This window comes from Pocillopora damicornis, chromosome 7 (assembly GCF_964200805.1).
Source record: "Pocillopora damicornis chromosome 7, jaPocDami1.2, whole genome shotgun sequence".
NCBI lineage: Eukaryota > Metazoa > Cnidaria > Anthozoa > Scleractinia > Pocilloporidae > Pocillopora > Pocillopora damicornis.
Window position 1 is genome coordinate 7,584,480 of NC_142676.1, and position 22,800 is coordinate 7,607,279.

General features: G+C 37.7%; 1 protein-coding gene across 4 annotated transcripts; it reads right to left on the reverse strand.

Moving 5' to 3' along the window:
• Window positions 1-442: 442 nt before the first annotated feature.
• LOC149042329 (polycystin-1-like protein 2) lies at window positions 443-21,764 on the reverse strand. Of its 4 annotated transcripts, none has more exons than XM_089212871.1 (23): window positions 21,695-21,762; window positions 20,142-20,187; window positions 18,780-19,120; window positions 17,792-17,930; window positions 16,749-17,083; window positions 15,644-15,782; window positions 14,893-15,212; window positions 14,138-14,276; window positions 13,449-13,571; window positions 12,310-12,432; window positions 10,759-10,881; window positions 10,530-10,658; window positions 9,549-10,248; window positions 8,507-9,077; window positions 8,002-8,217; window positions 7,687-7,824; window positions 6,961-7,155; window positions 6,569-6,790; window positions 5,472-6,179; window positions 4,884-5,120; window positions 3,388-4,701; window positions 2,406-2,574; window positions 443-2,008 (listed from the first exon to the last, which is right to left on the reverse strand). In XM_089212871.1, the coding sequence occupies exons 1-23, from the start codon at window positions 21,725-21,727 to the stop codon at window positions 534-536; spliced, it is 7,935 nt and encodes a 2,644-aa protein (XP_089068997.1). In that variant the 5' UTR covers window positions 21,728-21,762; the 3' UTR covers window positions 443-533. The 4 variants fall into 4 exon arrangements, 3 of the variants coding, with proteins under 3 accessions (XP_089068997.1, XP_089068998.1, XP_089068999.1); XM_089212872.1 differs by lacking the exon at window positions 21,695-21,762 and adding an exon at window positions 20,289-20,397; XM_089212873.1 differs by having other exon boundaries at window positions 1,776-2,008; window positions 2,509-2,574; window positions 21,695-21,764.
• Between the last annotated feature and the right edge of the window lie 1,036 nt (window positions 21,765-22,800).

The window sequence follows — 22,800 nt, forward strand, 5'->3', positions numbered from 1 at the left end:
TTGGGCACAGAGGTGCCATATTTCTTAGAAATGATATCGGTGAAAGCAAAACTCGCCATCAAATAAGCTCCCACCGGAAGCAAGACGATGGCGATTTTCATTAGTCTCATAGCTGTCTATATTTCTAGCCTCATTTTTCCTCGCGATGCCCTCTCTCGGGATATTTACCTCAAGTAAGCCATATTTCATCTACGAGTAGCCCTATCGACAGCAGAGAAAAATGACCTATTCTTAAGATTTTTCGATCGATGTAAAATCAATCTTCAAAGTAAGTTGGACTCGTGAATTTCTCACCTCACAACTGCTGACGATTGCATGTGGCAGAAAAGAAATAATCTCGGTCATAGTACCTATTAGAGAACCCAATGGGCCTAGGTTATGGAGAAACTATCGTCAGATTTTAGATCCGCAATGAAATTGAATACCTTTGAAAACAAGATTCGTAAGTGCGATATAGTTTATTGCTCATCACGATTAACATAATTGTATCTTCATAGGAATAAGTAGGAGTACTTTCTATTTCAGGGATCAACCTATGATTGTCTGTCTGGAACGTGTTCAAAAGAATATGTTATTGTGTGCAGGAGATTCATAAAGTCATTTTTCTCCTGTAAGAGGTCAGCTTCCATGCTTTCTGTTCGTTTAGTGAGAGCAGACAGTCTTTTCTCCGCGTTTTCCATTCGTAACTCTGTGCTCCGAATAATAGCTTCAGAATTCAAACAGAAGGGCTCTGCTTCAGAAAGGCACATGTTGACAAAAGTTGTCTCATCACAAAATAACCTAAATTCCGTTCCACCGCTCCCTTCATGAAACATTTCCTTTACACGTTCTTCAATGAAGCGCGCCATTTCAAGCTCTTCTGCGCTTTCATCGGCGTTTGCTTTGGCGTCACTATAGGAATCATTGAGTACAGAAACTAACATATTCATTAGGAAAATAGTAGTGGACAGACAGAACAAAAACGCAAATGTAGGACCAATAAAGGGTTTGTCGCTCCGCAGAGCATTTAACGGAACCGCTTTTCCTAACAGGAATTCGAATTGTGACATTACAGCATTAAGATAACTAGAATACTCAAGGACTATACCACCAAATAACTGCATACCCGTTACGACAAATGCATTAAACGCGATTAGAAAGAAGAACATATACGAGAGTTGATAGCCTACAGACTGCCGAAAAGATGAAAACAAGTATATCACATGTGGATTAAAACGAATTAGATTCAGAAGCTTGACTGTCACCATGAAAACAGCAACAGCAATAGAAATATTTTCAAGGTTAAGCCAATCCAAGGCTGTGCGGAAATGCATGACTTCATATGGATTTGATTGAATAGATTTGATAGTGTTCAAAACGCTTTTAGCTCTAATCATGTATAATGCTACAGATGCTACAGAGAAAATTATCAAGAAGAAATCTACCATGTTCCAAACAGACTTGAAGAACCCGAAGCGTTGTCGATAAAGGTGAACTAACATAACTATGAAGTAAAAGAGAACCATTGCCATGAACAGAAACTGGCCAATTAAGAAAAACATCAGAGCTCCTGACTCAGTGCTGTACAACTCCAGTGTTTCAATTCTCCTTGTAGTGTAGGCTGCACCAGTAGCTATGGCCTCGTAAAAGTATGTGGCGACGCTAATCAAGTTTGTATTGACATTGAAAACAGCAAACTCTAGAATTACAGCTCGAGTCTGGCGATCAAGCCAACCGTGGCCAATAGTTTCATCGAGGACACCTTGTGCAGTGGTTTCGTCATATCCCATAACAGCTGCATAACCACCCCCTTTATATGAATTGTATGCCGCCTGGACAGGATAGTTGCGAAGTTCTGCTGCTGTTTGGTATCGCCAAGGTTTCGGGCACATTTCTAAAGCATTTGGCCACGATGTGTTGAAGGGAAGAGGCTTCCAGCCTGGAAGGCTTAGGGAAGTAGTGTCTTCACTGTCTGAGGAATAGTCGTAGTAGCAAGTTGAGATAATTCTAGGAGGGGATTCGCAAAAACCTTGAAGGAGAAGTACAATATATTAATGATGTTTCATTGAAAAGAAAATAAACAAACTGATTCTTTAACATTTATATCTCAAAATCAATGTCCTATTTAAAAATCCAGTGACTTCTAAGGTGTGTAACTTGAAAGTTTTTTTTTCGTGTAATTTTCAGCACACCGGGAAGTGGGCAACAGCGTGATCATCAAAGTTGAAAACTGACTTTAATAAGTAGCAGATACGCTTAGTAGAAGTGGGTACGCCCCATCTGTTCAAAATTAGGCCCTCTGTACATTTCCTATAATTTATTACTTTCATTGGTCTAAGCACTTTGCAATAAGAGCCTTCTTCGAAATTTATTCTGTGCATTAAAAAAAAAAAGAAAGAAAATAGATCAATATCAATTGAGTATACCTTTTTTAATTCTGAGCTGTCGCAACCAGGGCATTCCTACTAGTATGGACATTTTGTTTTCGATGTACACTTCGTTTTTCTCTTCAAGTCCGTTATACCACACCTGATTATAAATGTTCGACAGAAATTCGTTCCTTAACCATGCCTCAAATCTTTGTGCATCATATACCTAAAATGAAAAACATGACTCTGAGAGCTGTTGACATTGTTATCTGATGAGGTTGATATATTTATCAAAATAAAAAAAAACACAATCGTTTGACAAAACAAAAGGTAGATCCTAATATTCGTTCTTGCATTTGAGCTGTTGACATTTTTATTTGATGAGGTTGATGTATTTATCAAAATAACAAATAAACACAATCGTTTGACAAAACAAAAGGCAGTTCCTTTTATTTGTTCTTGCATTTGATTGAAATACTTGGTTTTTTTAATTGAAATGTAATTTTAAATCAAAATTGTTCAGATTCCTTACCGAGAGCAAAAAACTAACTATAATAATTGGCCTTTTTCCAACATATGGCTTCGTAGATCAGTTGGGATGTGGAAGGCACAGATTGGCGTCCTGTCGAAGCCTTAGTATTTAGAGGCATCTTTCTCTAATTGCAGCTCACCTACAGGGATCAATGCTTTAACTCTTTAACTCCCATGAGTGACCAACACAGAATTTCTCCTTACAATATCAATGCAATATCAGCCAGATAAGTGACGAGAATAAAGAAAAACATAAATTTGGGGATACTAAGTTGATCTAGTACCAAACTCTCTGCACTAATATTATAAAAATAGTATGGTTGACAGTAAGGAGAATTGAAAATGTGATCTGGCAGTTAGAGGGTTAACCTTACTTCTAATTTTTCTTTTAAAGGTCATTTCAATTCTTTAACGGTTTTAGGATTCTCTTGCAAAAGGGCAATAACAACAAAAAATGCCTTCTATCTTTAAACTAGAAAGTGTGTTTTGGCCAAAACGATAATCTTACCACATTGAATTTAGTGAACCGATTTCTAATCTCAGTTGTCATCAGGAAACGATTTCCATTCTTGTTTCCATAAGAAACGATAGCCAGAAGAAACATAAATATCAGATGAAGGATAATGTCTCTTGTCATGCTTGTTAACTGAACTTCTCTTTTTGATCTCTCCCTCATCTTTTCCCGCTGATATTTCTTAAATCGCTGTTTGGGATCATCACTTACAAAGTCTATTTCAATTGCAAGTGGATCGATTGCAATTTCCTCTTTTTCTTCTTCACGTTGGTCTTTATTCTTTCTGATCAGGAGAAAGGAAATAGCGATGACTGCAATCATAACTTTCGTAGGCTGCATAACGAAAATATCTTGTCCATTGGAAATCAAGATGGAAGCAAGCCACTGCTCAGAGGTTTCCTTTCCCCACATTAGACTGTAAAACAGCGTAAATGTTGCTGCTGCCATAGTCGTACAGAAGCAGAGAAACCAGCCCACATAGACAAAGAAATGAGGAAGCATACAACCGGTGTTCGTTATTTCATCCAAAAGTCGTTGGGCCTCGCCTGTAACTTGGTATTTTTCACTCCTTTTCTTCCTCGGTCTGCTAGACTTAAACAGGAAGGCAATTATTATGTTTATAGGTGCAATGATAATACCACTTTGTACTCCGATGACAATCTGTCTCCAAGAAAACTTAAAAGGCCCAACCTGTATAGCACCATCGGATTCACCACCAATGTTATAGAACATGGCATTAGCTATCATTGCACTAAACAGAACTGAAAGACAACATGAAGCTCTTTGCACACGTGTGAAGGTGCTGCTACATGCTTTTCCAAACACTGACATCCACAGGTGACTGTCGGCAATTTTTCGAGCAAAGCGCGAACGAACCTGAGCCGAGAAGGCAGAGTAAGTCGTGCTGTCCACGGTAACCTCTATTTGACCGTCGTCTCTCTCCAACGCAAGCCATCTATTTATGGGAAACACCCACCTTTCTTCCGTCTGCCGGTCTTTGATGACCACAGTCTCCACAAACCAAGACGGGTTATCACCCAGATTATCGTGTTCCAAAGTAATTTCTTTTAATGTGCCGATGGATTCAGCCATCAACAGAACAAAGCCATTGATACTCCCTCGTCCGAAAAACTGGCTCGTGTCCCCTTTCTCTCGCAAAGGAATTTGACTCTGCTCGTTATTGTCGCCCTTGATACTCATGGTTATGTTAGCTGTTGTTGCTGAATGTTTCCAAACACCAGTGCTTATAACCACATCGTAGTAATATGTTCCTCCCTCAACAACTGATATCAATTTAGGAGGGCAAATCTGAAAAGAAGGATACATTCTGGTGTTAAAAATAATCCGAAATACTCACCTGAGGGTTGACATCTACCGGTAAGAACGTAGCACGTTTTATTTACATTTCAATAGTAGCTTAAAAAAGAAAAAAATCAATCTATGAAGGAATAAAAGTATTGAATTAGATGTACTTGCATCTATGACCATACTTTGTCTTCATCTCCCTTATCGGCTCTTCTTGCAAAGATCAATACGACGAAGTACAGAAGGAAACAACAAGCAATTGTCACAAGTACTGAGATATTGCCACTTTCAGCAATGTTTAAAAACTCAGTAAAAACTTTGTCGAAGTCAATTGGATTCGGTGCTTGGATGAAGTTTCCACCAAAAGATGTCAAATGATTGCACAGGCATACCAGATGCGTGGTGTTTGAATCTTGGCTGACCTGTGAATATAAATGTCCTCAAAGATATCATCGAAATTCAACGAAAATAGTTTTGGTAAATTGATTTCCCTCTAAGTTACCAACCTAAACTCAGTCCGCAAGAAAAGGAACTGATATCGAATATGGTTAAGTTTTGGCATAAGCTCTAAAAGCCGCATCTTTCGAGGAGTATCGTCTCCTCGACCACAAAATCCCGAAATTTTGGAATCCAAAACTTGTTTTCAGTTGATATACGTTCAATACAGAGCTAATAGGTTTCCTCGTTGTGGACAAAAATGAGACACGAAGGACTTCACCAACCTAATGTATAGGTTTATCAGGAGTTAAAAAATTTTGCTTTATTTACTTTACCCTGCAATCTTCCGCAGTCCACTTTTCTGTTTTCTCTGACCAATACAAACAGCTTGACTGGCTGATGGTTAAAGTGTAGTTAACGTCTGTATTTGGATCATATTGAGGAACCATAGTTTTAAGGACTCCTTTCGGTGGTGGATCTTTAACGCCGACACATGACCGTCTTTCGCGACGATGATCGAAACATGATCTTTTTTGCATAGAATGTTGACTTTCTTTCTTAGAGCCTTTGAACAACAAGCCCACGTAGAGAAAACCCGGCCTAGAAGGCGTCACTTTAACAGACCCACCTTTGGTAAAGCAGGTTGTATGAAAAACTGTTTGGTTGTCACATTTAGACTTAAACGCGAAAGTAAAGTTGTGGTCGAAGTCCATCATCGTTGGTTGTTGTCCAAATTTAATCCGCATTTCAATTTGTACTCCTGTTATGGCCAAACCCAAGCTTAAAGAGACAGGGACGTCGGCCAGGTCTGCGTAATAACTTCGGAATGATATGCGGTCAGGCTTGAGGAAATAATGTTGTGTTGTGTTGCTGGAATTCTTTGGTGGATTAGAAATCGGAATGACGATCTCGATGTCATTATCAAGATTTGACACATTTAGCTTTTCTGCACTGTTACTTTTAAGCTCGAGACTCGTGACGCTTGATTTGATTTTCTTGCTGCTACTGTCCCATGTAAAAGGATTAAAATCAACAGCTTGCATCTGAAATACGACAAAGTCTATTAAAGCCTGACTCTCCAACTCTGGCAACTGACTCTTGTGATGACTTCAACTATGGTTGTTGAGACGTCGGCTGCTATTACTAGGACTTTATACATTCAAACATTTAGATTACACGATGATAAGCTATACGATAGGTTAGGTTGCTTGAAAGTATGTCAAATGAAACCACAGTATTACTGGATTCATTTTTCGTTTAATTGAATTGACGAAATTATGTCTTCTGAATTCAGAGAAGATCAGTGCAGATTGCTTTAATATTTTATCACGTGAATAAAGTACGTGCAGTTGATTATCAGCGATTACTAATGACCTTTGTCATTTCTCATATTCGTTAAAAGATGAAAATTAAGATAAGGATGCCATCATACCTTTGCATTTATCTCTCCACCACCTATATTTCCAAGGCTGCTAGGGAGCTTGAATTTACTTGGTCCATCTCCCATGCTGAGTCCTTTTGCATCATTGGCTGTGACCTTTTTCAGAGATATTGCTAAGTGCGGAGTTTTTAGGACCAGATCTTCTGATGGCACCAAACGGCCAAAAAATGCATGACTCATGGAGCTCAGTTTTTCGGAGGCCTTTTTTACAAACTGGAAGGAGAGAGAGAGAGATTGTAAGCCATATCGTGTTTGAAAAATGACTGTTAAATCTCCTTAGACTCTTAATTTTCCCTCATAGCCCAATAAAACGAGTCATCACGGGGGGGGGGGGGGGGGGAGAATTCATTTTTTATTGCGGAAGCTGCGTTTGCAAACCGTACCTCTTGAGATGGTGTGGTAGCTGCCGAATCTGCTCTGTCTTGACTCGAGCCTGCAGCAGACTTCAGAACATTTGTAAGACAGTCCGTGACGCTTGTAGCTGTTAGTTCCAACGCCGGTGTAAGAGGCTCCTCTGGATCGTTAAGGGTAGAGATCATCATACTTGAAGTACTCTCGGTCAATTGCATTGTCAACTCCTAATAAAAAAAAAAAATTAAAAAAAAAAACAAAAAAAACATATCAACGGATCATCCTGCTCTTCGGAATATTAATAAAAATGTTTTCGGAAAGAAAAAAAAAAAAAAAAAAACATAAAGACATTTCCTGAGATTCTAACGTAAGTCAAACGCAAGTTCTTTAATTAAGTTTACCTGTAAGTTTGACTTCGTTAATTTTCTCGTTATTATCTTCAGGTCAAGATTTCTTATTTATTTGTGATCAGAATCCTTTAGGGGCAAGTCAGAGGCTCTTTTGCTCGAACGCACTGAGTATTTCTCAGTTAGTAGTCGAGTTGATCTATTTTTAGGGAGGCACTAGCTTAAACTCCGTCATTGCTTGAAATTTGAAAGCGGTAACCTTCCGATTCATTCAATATCACTTTAATGGACTTACAACAGAGATCAGTTCGTTTTCCTTTACCATGCAGAAGCCAAAATTGATTTATCGAACATGTTTGCATCAAAAAGTCTAGAGAAAGAGGGAAAATTCAATATATTTATAGGGCGCACCAGGTTGTCATTGTTGCTGTTATCGTTGACGTCAACCTCAGCTCTCGTAGCTAAGCTCACCACTGACATAACCAGGCGAGACATTTCAAGATTCTCTGGTGTTATGGCTGTAAACTTCGTAATTAATGTGCTGAAGATCTACAACCAACCAAAACGAAGCGTGTCAAACATCTTCAACGCTCACCTACCACTCAAGATAAATAGAAATCGCAACAAAATTGTGTAGTAATAAAGATAACGAAAAAGAAGCTACTGAAAAAATGTTCTTGTTCTTAAGTCTTGCTTATTACAATTAAGCAGTTCTTTTCCTCTTACCAAAGCTTTGTCTTGAGGGTCCAGTTCTTTTCCACATTCGCTTTTTTCATTCGTAGACTTTATGACAGATATACCAAGTTGAACAGCTTGGCTAAGTTCACCTTTGTTGAGAAATCCATCAAGCTTATTACCCTCCGTGACTACCAAACTTTTTAACTTGTTTGCAACTTGCACAGGTGACGAAACACATGGATCAAGGCTTGATGATGGCTTTACCTACAGATGAAAAGTTTTATAGTAGTCTTTTGTGAGGAAAATTGAAAATTTGTGTCCGGGGGTAAGAGTTCTTTGGCGTTGTAGTCAATATTACAGATTTTAAATGGATCCTAGCAACAATTCCGTGATATTGGAGGATCCTGGAGGTTTTTTTTCTGGAAAAACTCCAGGGGTTAGTAGGTACAGAAAAAACCTAGAACATACTGTTTATGTAGATCAAAATTTTAAAACATGAAAATCTTTGGTTTAGTTCCGAATTCTTTTTGCTATGTAATATCAATCACTGCACCTTGATAAATAATTTCTGTTCAACAGCTACCCCAACTGCATTTTTGATAAAAATGGAGACTTCTAGCAGAAAATCTTTGTCCGGTAATCCAGTCGGTAACACTGTCGATACAGACGAGGGTGATGTGCCATAAGATATAGGCTCCTCTCCAAGGGTAAACTCATAGGTGAGGGGTAAGCTCACATCCCGCCAATCGAAGCACTTGAAAGTAAACTCAGTCTCCAGTGAAACGCCTTCAGAGACTGACGGCGTGCAGTAACCACTGTGCGGCTCCCCTGCAGTTTCGAAGAGGAACATAGAAAACCCGTATGTCCCCTCCAAAGATTTTACGAATAATGTTAGATTGTATTTTGATTTGGATTGCAATGAATTCTTCCTGATGATCATATTACTAGCATTTACAGCAGTGGAAGTCATATTGGGTAAAATAGACATGTTTACCCATTTTGAACCATTTAATTTGGACAAGCGCCATTCATAAGTGGATCCATTACAAGGAGAGTTAAGACACTTTGATGTCACCCGGAGCTTGTTTGATGCAGACACTATTGCGCCGCAATCCACAAAGCATCTAAGAAAAAAGGAAATAAACTCTAAACAGCAAAAGCAAAAACAACAACAACAACAATAACAAAAAGAACATATACAAACATAAACAAAAGCAAAAGGCAGTGAGGAGAACTATCAAAACAGCTGCAGCTTCAATAGCACTTATTGACTTACAGTTGAATTCAAATATGCCCCCGCTTGAAAAAAGTGTTTCAGTTGCATGGCGATATAACTCTTTGAAATCAGTACCTGCCCGTCACCAGTTGAGCAGTGCTTTAATAGCTGCACAGCACGTTGGCCAAATCTTGAGATACCTAATGAAGTTCTTAGCTCCAATTTGTTGAATTTGTTCTTAAGATTTTAATCTTATCTTTTAATAACGATGTGAATGCCAGTGTCTGTTTCCTCGAATCTCTCGAATATCAAAATATTTTCCTAAGTAAATTAGAATCGGCCTGTGAACATTGGTTTGTCATAATTCGAAAAAAAATACCTGAGAGTCACCTGAGGTACCTCTCCAGCAGCAATGGCAAAGGACATTTCAGCAAATGAACTTCTTACATCCTTGGAAACAGTAAGTTGTAGGAAGTAGGTCTTATCGGTTGCAAGTCTACTAGGATCAATTCTAATTATTGCGGAGCTTACGTTTCCTTCATCATGAAAGGAACCGAAACAAGTGTTGCTCACACTAGTGTTATTCCGACAGGTCCACGTGAAGTTGAGCCCAGTATGTATTCCAGGACCAATATCAGCATCGTAACTCAGGGAACCATCCACAGTCACAATATTTTTGGATCCCCATCGAACACTGCTTCCCCCATCAATGATTGCTCGCACTGGAGCTGCAATAACCTCGATAAAGCCATAATCAAAAGCATAGAGCATCCGTGGGGATTCTTGATCTCCAACTGTAATTGTAGCATTGAATTTGACTTGGTAGATACCTGCTGGTATGGATCGTCTGTTTATTGTCCACTCCGTTGTTCCTTGACTAACTAAAGTACCTAATGCTGACTCGGAAGCAGCTAGCTCCAGTTCACTAACCACGCTCCATTCGAAAGTGCTTTTCAGTACAGTCAAGTCTTCATTTAGACCCTGTATCACGGCTTCCTGGACGCTTTTGACTGAACGACTTACAGTTGTGGCATGGTACTTGTCTTTTGAAATATTTCTGATGGTTACCGAGAAATCTCCTAGGAATATTTTGGAAACACATCTGCATGAAGCTTTCAACCTCAAAGAAACAAGCTTTCTGTAACATGCTTTTAGCAACAAAATGAATTGTCTTCTGGTGTTTCACACCAGGGCTTCTGTTATGAACTATTCTAAGGCTTGGTTCACTTTACATCAAACGTTGAAATAAATGATAATTCTACTCCGACTACCTTGTTCGATTATAGAAATGTATAGAACTTAATGAACTGATTAATTTTTTGCCCGGTTTCGTTTCGCTGAAATTTGAATTTAATCTTACCGTTTGGCTCACATGCTATTCCATCTCCAATGTAGTTTTTGCGACACTCACAGCTGAAGGATCCCGGATTGTTAAAGCAGTGAGCAACTCCATGACAGTTATGAGTTGAGGTTGCACATTCATCGACATCTACATAATTTAATAAATGTGTTTAAGTATTATTACAAGGATAAGTGCCCCAGTAAATAAAAGACAACAAGAAAGAATTGATCTTGTAAATATTTCCTACCAACACAACTTGTACCATTTCCTTTATATCCTTTGAAGCATGTGCAACTAAAAGATCCCACTGTGTTATTACAAACTGCCCATGGGTTGCAGTTGTGCACATTTGTGTAGCATTCGTTAATATCTATACGAAAAAAGAAATGGGTGTTTAAGACTATATAGATCTCAAACCTAATCTCAAAAAGCAAAGAAAGAAAGAAAAAAACTTATTATGTCTCAAGGCCCATATCCAAAAGAATGGGGCATGGATGAGGTTTTGTTACTACTGTTGAGGTGTCAGACTGACAGTGACGATTATCAAATGACTCTTAAATTTTTCTAAAGAATGTTATGAAATAGATTTTGCTCAAAGATATCAAAATCTGTAAGATTACCGTATTATACACGGATTCTATTGTTTGTCAAGCACGTCCTAATTTGCATACGTTAAAAACGCAACAAAGAAAGTAAAAGTGCACGGATCGGTGGCCTGGGGAGGAGAAAGAGCTTGCTTGTTTACGACTCATTTGAAGCTCACATGACAGATACTGTGAACACTTCCTTCAAACGCGAACTTCCCTTCTCCAGCCGCTCGATGTATCTTTGAACAAACCATTTAGAGATAGAGTCCGAAAGGAGTGGATGGCTGATGGAATTCACGAACTTACTGGACGACAAAAAAAGGCTTCGGAGGAACTGATCTGTTCGTATATTTCACAAGCGTAGGAAGGCATTCCATCAGAAATGATCGCTGCCTCTCTCTGAAGTGTGGGATCACAAACAATTCGAATGGATCACAAGATGAATTGGTTTACAATTCAACTGAGATCACTGATGAACTTGAGGATTCAGTCATCGAAAACCTATTCGAATCGGACTGTGAGTCGGTTTAAAGACACTGAACATTTTACTTAAATCACGCAATTGCAATGCAGTAATTATATTCAAGCTACCAGCCGTACTGTGAGAAGAAATAATGTTTATGAACGGCTGTTATGATAATAATTCAAGTTGTGAATGTAGGTATATTAGTAAGGACTTCAAGTTACAACATTTATAAAACGTTTGACTGTTACTGAATAGAAAAGCTTGTAAATAGGTGCTCGGTGCGTTCGATATTTGTAGTAGCAACTAGTTAGAAATTGTTGTAAACATATTATTGATGAATTCCCAGCTCTTGTTAATTAAGTGAAAAAATGGAAGTTTTAATTCTTGGTATTTGTCATGAAATCTTTTTTTTCGGAAAAAAGAGGTAAAAACTTAGGGTGCGTATTATACACAGGCGCGCATTATACACGGGTAAATACGGTACATTTTGAAAATGTCCATATTGTAAGGACAGGTATTCTGTCAATAGTATTGTTATTATTACCACCATTATCATTGTTGTCTTTTAATCAAGGTTATTATTTTAATCCTTTTCGATATTTCCGGTCGCATGAGTATCTAAGGTCTTAACAGTTTCATCGAAGTAATGTCAAAGTTTACTAGAACGTTTAGTTAACAATTCATTCAGAATTTCAGCGGCAGAGTTCGTAAAGGTGAGCCAGAGATTTGAGCTTGTTATACGTACCAGTGCAAAATCGTCCATCTCCAGAGTATCCAGGTAAACATCTACATGCAAATGATCCATTTCTGTCAGAGCACTTTGCCTCAGGAGCGCAGTCATCCAGTTTTTCCTTACACTCGTTTATATCTATGGATTTAGAGGTCATTATAAACGTAAACAATAGCTTGCATTAGATGAAATGAAACAACAAGTTGTTGTCAGATCCAATTTGGAAAATGGCCCTTGTTTGTAACCTCAAAGAAAATATTGACTTTATTTTGAAACGAGGAGGCAAGAATGATAACGAAAACATGACCACACATCCAAATCTTTAATGAGCTTACTTGTTGAGGCATATGTACGGGTTTTTTCAGTGACGATTAGTGAAATTTTCCATTTCCTAAATAATTTTCAAAACTTAGAAACATCAGCAAAACCCGCAAAATACTGAGTCTTTTGAAACTCCAACAAGGAATTCTTGATACCCGTTTTTTGTAATGGCACGCATTGTCTTTCTGCATGAGAAGAAATCATTATTGATGGAACGATCTTGTCGGAGTTGGAGAATATTGTATAGCATACCCTATCCAAATTTGGAGTTAAACGTTGTTCGGCAAGTTGTAAAAGGTTATCGTGGCTCAAAGTGATATATAAGTCACTTTATTTGAGAAAATGGGCACGATACTAAGGTACGCATCAATATCACAGGAAATGAGAGCGTACATGTAGGGATAAGATTGGGCTGAGCTGCATATGAATCTTTGAAGACTTATCCATATCTAAATGTTTCAAATATTTGACTGTTAACATCGTCTGTTCAGAAAAGGGTACCAGTTTTCGAGAGCGAGCACGATGAAAACTGGGAGCTTTGGAATACACATACTGTTAAAGAAAATATGTGCGAGCGTATTTTCGAGCCCATTAGGAAATATTGACTTAATGACCTTTCAAATATTTTTTTTTTCTTGGGACAAAATTTCATCGTCCACAGCTCTTTGGCAAGAAGGAAAAAGACGTTTATGCATCCTAAACAACAAAATGATACAATCCTCAAATTGTGCATTCCGTTTGAAGGTTGCAGAGAATCAGTTTTCTCTATAACCGGGTATTTCCGGTTCCAGTTGAGACATATTTGAGCACGTGGAGTCAGTCAAATATCATACCAGCACAAATAACACCGTCTCCTGTAAATCCTTGAAGACAAGTGCAATTGAATGAACCCACAGTATTGCTACAATGTGCCATGTCGTGACAATTGTGTTTCTGCTCTTGACATTCATCCAAATCTGCAAAAATCATACCAGATTTAAGTTCCTATTTTTTTTGTCAGTCTGCCGAGTCGTACGTCCCACCATATGTCCGTCCTAAAGAGTATAGAGATCGTAATTCCTCGTATATTTCATTGTGCGTATGTGTGTGTTTCCTAACAGGACTAGTAGGCTGTTAGACAAATTCGCGCATTGATTGTATCGTATATGTTTTCCTACTTGGTATAAGGCTCCTTTTTCGAGAAAAATTTTCTATAAAAGCAGAAGAGCATACGCGTTGTGACCAAAAGGTTCACGAGCCAAGTGGCTAGCACAACTTGAGCTCGGTTTCCCCAGCATGTTGTTGGATGATGGTTGTTACTTAGTCGGAGGTAATGGTACTTTAGCCCGCCGGAAGGAGAACCCATGAATCTATGTCTTGAACTTATCATCCTGCCTTAGGATGTTGCAAGGACAGTTTCCATCGGGGAATGGGAGATTACAACTGCATATGAGGCTTTAACGTCACTTTTGGGAGTGCTTCATACGAGGTGCGACTTAGTGACGACTTGACATGAAAGCTTATGTCCTACTGTTAAAATTACCTGAACAACCGAACAGCTCCACCTTCATGGCAATTTCCCCGTTCCAGTTAATTGGACGAAATCGGACGTAACGTCCCACGATGGAGGGATTTAAGTCGTGGTAAACTATTGAATACCTGTCAATATTTCCATCAAAAGCCTTGATGTATCAAAAAAATAAAAAAAAAAGGAAAAGAATCTGCTGATTTTGTCGATCGAGAAAGTTATGATAATTAAATCTCACTGAATTTTTATAAATTATTAGTCAGAATTTAAAGTGAAAAACAATTAAGGAGAAGTTGGTAGTTCTAAGTCAGCATGGGACGGCAGTTTAAAAAGTAAAATCGTCTAGGTGGGAAAGTATAAAATTTTCATGCAAGATGTTGTTATGGAAAGGTAGAGATTTTGAATTTTAATTTTCTTTCTTCTGATGACATACCTAATTTGCCGCGCTCCCCGACCACTTCAAAAGGTTTTTAAAAATACTTCCGAATGTTTTATACAGATATTCTATAACTATGGATGTATTGAGAGAATAAAAGGAGAAAAAACAGCCAAATTCATGGTTTATATGAAAAAGAAGCCTCGTTAGTACTGTAATATAAGGAAACTGTGATGCTGCGTCGGTGGAAGGGTATAACATAATAATTTCGTCAGAGCGAAGTGAGCGGTAGTCCTTTGCTCTGACGAAGGGCCAACGCTCTAAACGTTGGGTTTGAAACTCTTTACGGTGGCCAGTTGATAATACTAACTTACTCTGTAGCACTCTAATATACCTTTTTTACTGACTCCCCTTGTTCTATGTAGTAATGGAAGTTAATTTCGTCGTTACTATATTGTAGATTGTAGCTAGTAACCCATTTGCTCATGTCAGGGTTATTCAGTCCTTGTGTGGCAATTCTCGTTACGAGGATATCGTTTCCTAGCAAATCAATCTGAAGCCATTGGTCGGCATTGTTCGTGAGAGGCAACCAAGTTCCCTCTGAAGCTTTTAGTCTGGCCTTATTCGCCGCATGAGCTGCTTTCAGTTCTGAAGAGGCAGTAATTTGTCCATCAGAAATGGCACCGTTTTCCATACCAAAAGCATCTTGACATTCTTTAAATTTTCAGACAATAAACACAAAGTTTTAATTGAGAGTATATACTCATCTGCCTTCCTTGCCAAAACTGAGTTATAAAGGGACAAAAAGAAGTAGATCTTCATGGTAGAGCATATTCCAGCGGGAGATGGAGAGAAAAAGCGGGAGATGCTAATCAACTTTTAAACGTAAGGGGAAAATAACATTATTAGAGTCATTGTTAAAGATGTAAAAAAAAAACCCGATAAAATGAAATTAAGACTTATTGAGGCATATGTTTTGGGCGTAAAATGGAAAATGAGGTTTGGTGCTCTTACGCCTCAATGTTAAAGGAATGAAATGATTAAACATAATAACTTTCATTTAAGGAGAACACAAGATAATTGAATTGCGAATTACACGTCAATCAACGCATTACTCGTTATCAACAAATCGATTTCATATTTACCTAAACAGCCGTACAGCTCTACTCGCATTGTTATCCAACCATACCAAGCTGTCGGTCGGAAACGGATGTATCTTGCTCTAATTGGTGGAAAAAGATCATGGGACACGACAGTGTCTTTGTCTGTGTTTCCAACGAAATTCTAGAATGAAATGAACACGCTGAGAAACGTAAACTTGCTGTCTATGCTGCATGCACTGCATTCGTCTACCTTGGGTTGTCTGAACTGTTTAGGCCAAATTTAAATCTACCATTTTAAAAAGTCCGCAAAAATCCGCTAGTGCCATAATCCGCGCGACATGAATGTCAGCCTTTATCAGAGAACATAACTTATTTCTTAAAGTGAACAACACTTTTGTTATCATCACTTAAACTTCTTTCCGTCCTTGAAAAACGAAAATATCCACAGAACATTTAAGACTTAATTCTCTTTTGAAATTGAGAGCTAACACTTTTTGGAGATTCTTCAGACTCTATTCCGAACGACTGTTAAGATAAAAGTGTGCTAAGAGCGAGATTACGAATCAGGTCACTTGATTTCTTACGTGATACGATGAAAAAAGGTACAAATCGCATGAAAAATCCTATTCTTAACGCTGTTGTTTCCAGAAAAGCTTAAGGGCTTTCAAAAAAGAATTGTCAAACCAGTCTCACCGCCTGCAGACGTTCGAGCGGACATGTTTGCTTTTACATCGTATACTGAACAATGTCACCTTCTTAAAGGCCAGAACAAGCCTTAAACATCTCTTGTAATGTCAGATTATCCACGGATTTAAATCATGGAGATCCAAGCCAGTTAAAATTCTCTGCTGTGCTTTTTGATATATTTACCTTATTCGTGATTTTAATTTTTCCGCAGTAATTTTAATTAGACTCTTTTAATTATTTTATTCCCCACAGAAAGAGGCTGTGGGATCAGCGCAGACTTTGGTGCTTATTCCCTGAAGCAACGCAGTGGTTCCTCTTAATTCACGCTGAATTTTATTCTTTCGAACTGATCGCTTAGAGAAGTGCATGGTTTGCCTCATATAGTGTATTTATTTTTTTATAAAATCGCAGTTAATACAGATGGACTACTGATGAAGATTACTTAAGATAATTATCAAACCTTCGCTTCCATATGTCCACGTTCTCTATAAATGTGGAACTTTACTCCATCGTTGCTGTAAGTTAAATGGTAGTTGGTTACCCAGTACAAAAACGTTTGACTGTTTCGTCCTTGCGTTGCAACCTTTGTTATTTTAACGTTTGAATTAATCAGCTCTATCTGGAGCCACTGGTTTTCATCATTTGTGCGAGCCACCCAAGCCCCTGCTTTGTAACCTGATTCTTTAAAGTGAAGTCTACCATTATGAGCAGCTTCATTGTGATCCCATTGCGAAGAGGCACTAATTTGCTTGTCGGCGATGGCCTTGCTCTCCATCCCTAGAGCTTCTGCACACCCTGAGTAGCATTAATGTTTTGTATTAAACACAAATATCATGTTTTTATTGCGATAGCTACTTCAAGTCAATTTACGGCGTGCCCTAATTTTTCGTTTGTCAAGCATTCTTACACTCCACGGTTTTATTCATTTCATTACATCATATCGACATCATGCACACCAAGTTTTTACCGAATCAATGAAAACTAATGTAAAAAGCATTGAATACGGAAAGCTCTTTCCAGTAGGTGTGATAGTGTGTTCGGTTTATGAGAGAAAAAGGAGTCATAAGGTTAATGACTGGAACAGCAATGAACTTACCGAGAAGTCTGGAAAGTTTCTAAATTATTTGCAAGCAAAATCGAAAAATTTCCTTGACAACCTCAATAATGAGTTCAATTTCAACTTCAAGAGCAACCCCACATCAAAAGTGATTTAATTAAATTTGCCTTTTTACCCTCCTCTCTTACTCAGTTTCTTCGGAAATAACAACTGAGTTTTCAAAACACTTCTTGAAGCATTTATGAAAAGAAACATATAAATCGTAGCCTTTTGGCACAAACCCCAGTGGCGCCACACGATATGAATTATATCTGATTCGTTTACGTTTTAACGTTTAAAGTTTCCACACATTTTATGCGTAATTAATTGCCACCGTGATTAGGCTTAAAAATAAGTTCTACCATCCTTGCCTTTATTGTAAGCTCATTTACAGATAGCAAACTTACCAACGGATCCGTAAACCTCAACTCTGAGACAGATATGATCTTTCCAAGTAACTGGAAGAAAACGAATGTATCTTGCATAAACTGGAACTTCCAATGGATGTTGGTTAATTGTGTTAGATCCACCTTCCCTGCGAAATTTCTGCCAAAATGAGAACATTTGATGAAGTGACATATTTTGGAAGATCCTCTATACTTAAAAAACAAAAATCTTGATGAGGATAAAAATTTCAGGCAGCTATGAGGAACATCTATACCCCCCCTTTTTTCCCATTTTGTTGTCCAAATTGAGAAGCAGTACATTGATGATCGCACCCTTTCGACCTCCTGACAGACGATTTTTTATCGCTCTAACTAAACAAGGGACCGACATCTCGCAAAATTTCCACTATCAGGATTCTAACTTGTAATAGTAAGCAACACACCAGACAGTTTATCAGAAGAAAACAAAAACCGTCTCACTCCAAGAAAAATTACGAAAACGACTTATTTCGACGAAACACCCCTCCCCCTATCTGCTTGTATAACGACGAACGACAACGCAATTCCTATGAGTTCAGTACATTAACCGAACAATAAAGTAGGTCTGCAACTCTCGGGAATCTTACAGCCAAGCAACTTCCGTCACCTACAGACTGATGATAGGCGACGTAGTTTGTTGTCTAAATTGAAGAAAAAGACAAAAAGGAGCGGGTTAAAATATCAAATGCTCTGACTGTAATTAGTGTAACAAACGTAACTAACCCGATTGTTTGCTCATTTGGTAGCGCATTACATCAGTATCGCAAAGGTCATCCCGTAACGTCCTGAATTTTATTTTTTCGGGCCTTATTTTGACAACTGCTAAAGTAGCGTTCATTACTGCGAATATCGCTTTCATATTCATTTGGGTTAATCCTGGGTTCAAACTGTGTATTTTAAGATCTTATCGGACACCATCATAAAATGATAAATTTTCCGGGCTAAAACAATATTTTGGCGCAAATCGTACCACTTCTAAGTCGTTAGCACCCTTATAAGTTGGCCATACTTCCTCATAGGATTTAGAGTGCGCTAGTTTAAAGTCTATCACCCATTCATTGCCATTGATGTCTCCTTGGGTTGCAACAGCACACACTTCAATAACTTTCCCGAGATCGACTTGAAGCCACTGTTTATCATCATTTATTTCGGCGCACCACCCATCACCTCTGGTACCGTTCAGACGTCCATATGATGGTAGGGCTTTGTAACCTGGGCTTTGATAATGACTTGATGCCTTCAGGAAGCTGTCAAGGATGATACTTGAATTGGAAACTCCAACAGCATTACTGAAGCAGCTAGCAAAGGCTTCTGCGTTCCAAAAATTTGCATATTTCAGTAAATTTTTTTGCCTTCCTTATCACTGTTTATTCTTAACATAATATGCACGACATGTCGTAGCACAGAATTCTCTAGCTTTTAAAATTTAGGAAATTACGATACAACAATTGTGAGAAATCTATTTTAGAACCATTAATTCATTTCTCGCTTGAAGACATTTTTATGCTTGCCAATGGGTTGATATGGTGCGCAGAATAATTGAGAGGCCAGGTGGGCTGCTATCCCTATTCCCCATTTCACATCTTGATGTTAACACCAATTTAGGTTTAGGCTGAGCATTTTAAAAAGAATTCTTTGGCCGAGGGATATTCTTTTTTGTCAAAATTTCTAATGATATCCTTAGCCGTTCAATTGGGTGAAAAAGAAATTGCTTAATAAGAGAAAAACAGCAGTAAAGGATAGAGAAATTAAATTAATTTGTTTGAAAAATATTCGATATCGCTGTCGTGCTCTCACTGGTCGATAAACATGTCTTTACGTCACACGCTCTACGTTTCTCGGCAAAATTCATAACCTTTTCAAAGTTATTGCAAGATTCATAATGTGAATTTATAACCATTTAAAAGTTTTATGCAAGATTCATAGTGTGATTTCTAGAATAATTTAAAGAGAATGGGAAAGATTTTCGTGTCTTTACATCTCAGTGCCTGAGACTGGATGATGTATGGATTAAATGGCAGATGAAATAATTGCGTTTAAGTAAAACAGAATGGCACAGCTGAATAAAGTTATGTTTTTTGTTCGTTATCAAGATAAAACGGCAAACGCTTACGATTCTAATGTTTCATTACCTAAAATATCTCCTGAAGAGCTGTTTGATACCAGACAAGAAAATTACGTTTTCGTGGCCTTAAGAGCTTGTGTAACAAGCTCTGCGCGGTCTCTACATATTTTAGCCAGGTATCTTAACCTCGATAACACCCTGTAAACTGCTTTCTTCACTGAGACATCAAAGTTTCTTTGGGTACAAAAGCCCAAAAGTAATACATACCTCCACTTGCTAAGCCTTTGCTTATTACCACGATCAAGACTTGAACCTATAGGGCGGAAGGATATATTTTTAAAGGTAAAAAAATAGTTTTATGTCTCAGTATAGCAGAAGTACAAAGAAACCATATGTAAAGGCCGGCAGGCTGACCTGTAGCAAAATTAAAGGCCTTTGAAATTTCATTTTGTCGCTATTTCATCCGAAACCGATCAAAGGCATTTTTGTTATGTGAATATTGTTTACAAAACTCTCCTGATTTAATTTTTTACCGACAGGTTTCATTTCCCCGCTGAGATTGCACTTTAGAAAAAAAAACAATTAACCAGTTTTAAGATAAATTTCGCAATGGCCACGAAAAAGCATGTTTTAGAAATATTAGTAACGTAATTGAAGTAGGGAGACTGCGTAAATTTTTTATTACGCTTAACTTCGAATAATGAATCATTCCTGAAGAACAAAAAGAGTATTATCTTTTTTTCGGGAATATTAGACAAATTACTTCTTAAGATTGCGAAATTTTAGCTGTAAACAGGAGCCTCCAGGTTAAACAAAATATTGCATTGTGTTTTCTGCCAAGCTTAATGAACTGTAAATATATACTCCCTCTTACAGACAGTTACCTTGGATCTACCGACAATGGCGATAGCGGGGGTTCATAAACAGCTTGTATTGACAGTTTTCAATCAACACAGTCTCCCTAAAACAGTTATTTTCTTAAAGGAAGTATTTAAATGTAGCTTCTAATTCTTGAAATAAAATGCTGTCTCGGTGTGTTCTTATTTATGTTCTTTTATTTTTAACCTTTTCCATGAAATGTTAGATACTTTAGGTTTAGAAGGACATTTTGGCCTAAAAAAAGCCGCTTCCGAGCCATTAGCATCCTTATAAGTTGACCAACCGTCCTCATAGGATTTTTTAATTTTCATAATTCATTTATCTAAGGTTGGAAAATACTTAGCAAATTCTTCACCTCGTCCAAACCGTCCTGCTTCGGACTTTAGACATGCACTTCGCGTGCGCTAAAATGCAATACTTTCAACTTCTTTTTAACTTATCGTGCTCTACAAGGGTGTCTTTAGATTATAATGCTTCGAGAAGTTAATTGTAAAAGCTCTTTTCCGTCGAAAGATTGCAATCATAAAATTTTGTCAGCAGCGTCTTAGTAATGCTTTATAAAGAGTGGAAACCCTGTATGTAATTCTACGACGATTGTTCTAGTAAAAAAACAATTGTAACGGCAAATGTTTACGATATAATTTCGTTGTAACATAAAACTTCCTTTGAATAAAGGCGATAGATACCAAGCAAGAAAAATACGTTTACTTAGGCTTTAAGAGTATAAGTAACCCATTTCGCGAAAAGTTCATTAAATATCCTAATCTCGAAAAAAAAAACCCCTGTTTCTAATTTTAGAGTATCCTAAACATCTACTAGTTACCACAGTCAAGATTTGAACCTATAGAGAGAGGGATTTTTCGTTCTGTTGGTTAAAACATACTTTTATCCCCCAGGGTAACAGTCTAAACAGGAAAACATTCAAGCGTCAGCCTTCTCACCTTTAATAAAAGTAGGAGCCTTTGAGGATTCATCTTCTCTCTTCTTTGTTCCAAACAGAGCAAAAGCATGTTAGGTAACTATAGTTTCAGTACATAATCCTTCTAATTATAATTTTCTTAGTAACAGGAAAAGTTTCCCCGCTGAGATTATAGTGAAGGAAAAAAAAACACATCAATTTTTTTAATCAGGTTTTCGCAATGGTTGAAGAAGGGAAATTGTTGGTAATATAGACAAACAGAAGTACGAATAAGTTTTTAGATAGAATGTAACAGGAAATTTATTTTTTACTTTGGTCCCATTTGTTGTTATGAAAAAGAATAACTTCTCAATACATCTCTTTCTTTACCACCTCATGGAGTTTTATCTTTTTAATTGGTTAAAGTAGCCCTTTTCAGGCCATTGTTCATGGAAAACAATTGAGGTAGCAGGTGAGCGACGCTTAGCGACGTCCTTGACAAGTCAAGTTAACCTTGATTGTCGTGGTTGACTGAGAGCCTGGTACAGCAGGTGGTATGCATCGATTCCACAAGCTTTTCGTTTTTTATTCTTTTGATGGATTTCTTGTTTTGGAACTGTTAGCTTGAGTACTGATTTTATTCACGTTGTACGTATTGTACTCGTTTTGTGCGTTTGTGAATATGAACGTGAACCCCCAACTGTAATATTATTTTGCCAGACTACCTAGGCTATGGTTACATGGTTACTACAAAGATCATTAAATTATGAATAGAAAGGCTTACCTAAACACATTTGTTTTGGATATTCCAACAATGGTAAAGGCGGGGGCCCATTAAGACAGTTTTCAATTGATAAAGTCCACTGCAAGCACTTCGTTCCCTAGAAACAAAACTACCTCAGAGAAATTTCTCTTTTAATGTTAATGTACATATGCCAAAACGGGATCTCCTTCAAAATAAGAATCCTTTATTTTGATCTAAAAAATAAATTTGTGTAGGAATGAGTCTGAATTCCTGTAGGGCTTGATTGACTCTAATAAATTGTCATGTTCTTAATTATTACAGGGGACTCAATGAGAAGATTAAAAAAAGCCAAGCCGCACTTTTTTTTACCCAATCCTTTAAGTCGACCTCACTGAAAAACCCAA

Coding starts and splice junctions, on each gene's coding strand:
- LOC149042329 (XM_089212871.1), bottom strand. CDS start 21,727: ATGAATCCTCAAAGGCTCCTACTTTTATTAAAG. Junction 15,783..16,748: donor GTGGACATATGGAAGCGAAG/GTTTGATAATTA, acceptor ATTTCATTCTAG/AATTTCGTTGGAAACACAGA. Junction 5,121..5,471: donor GGACTGCGGAAGATTGCAGG/GTAAAGTAAATA, acceptor TTATATTCACAG/GTCAGCCAAGATTCAAACAC.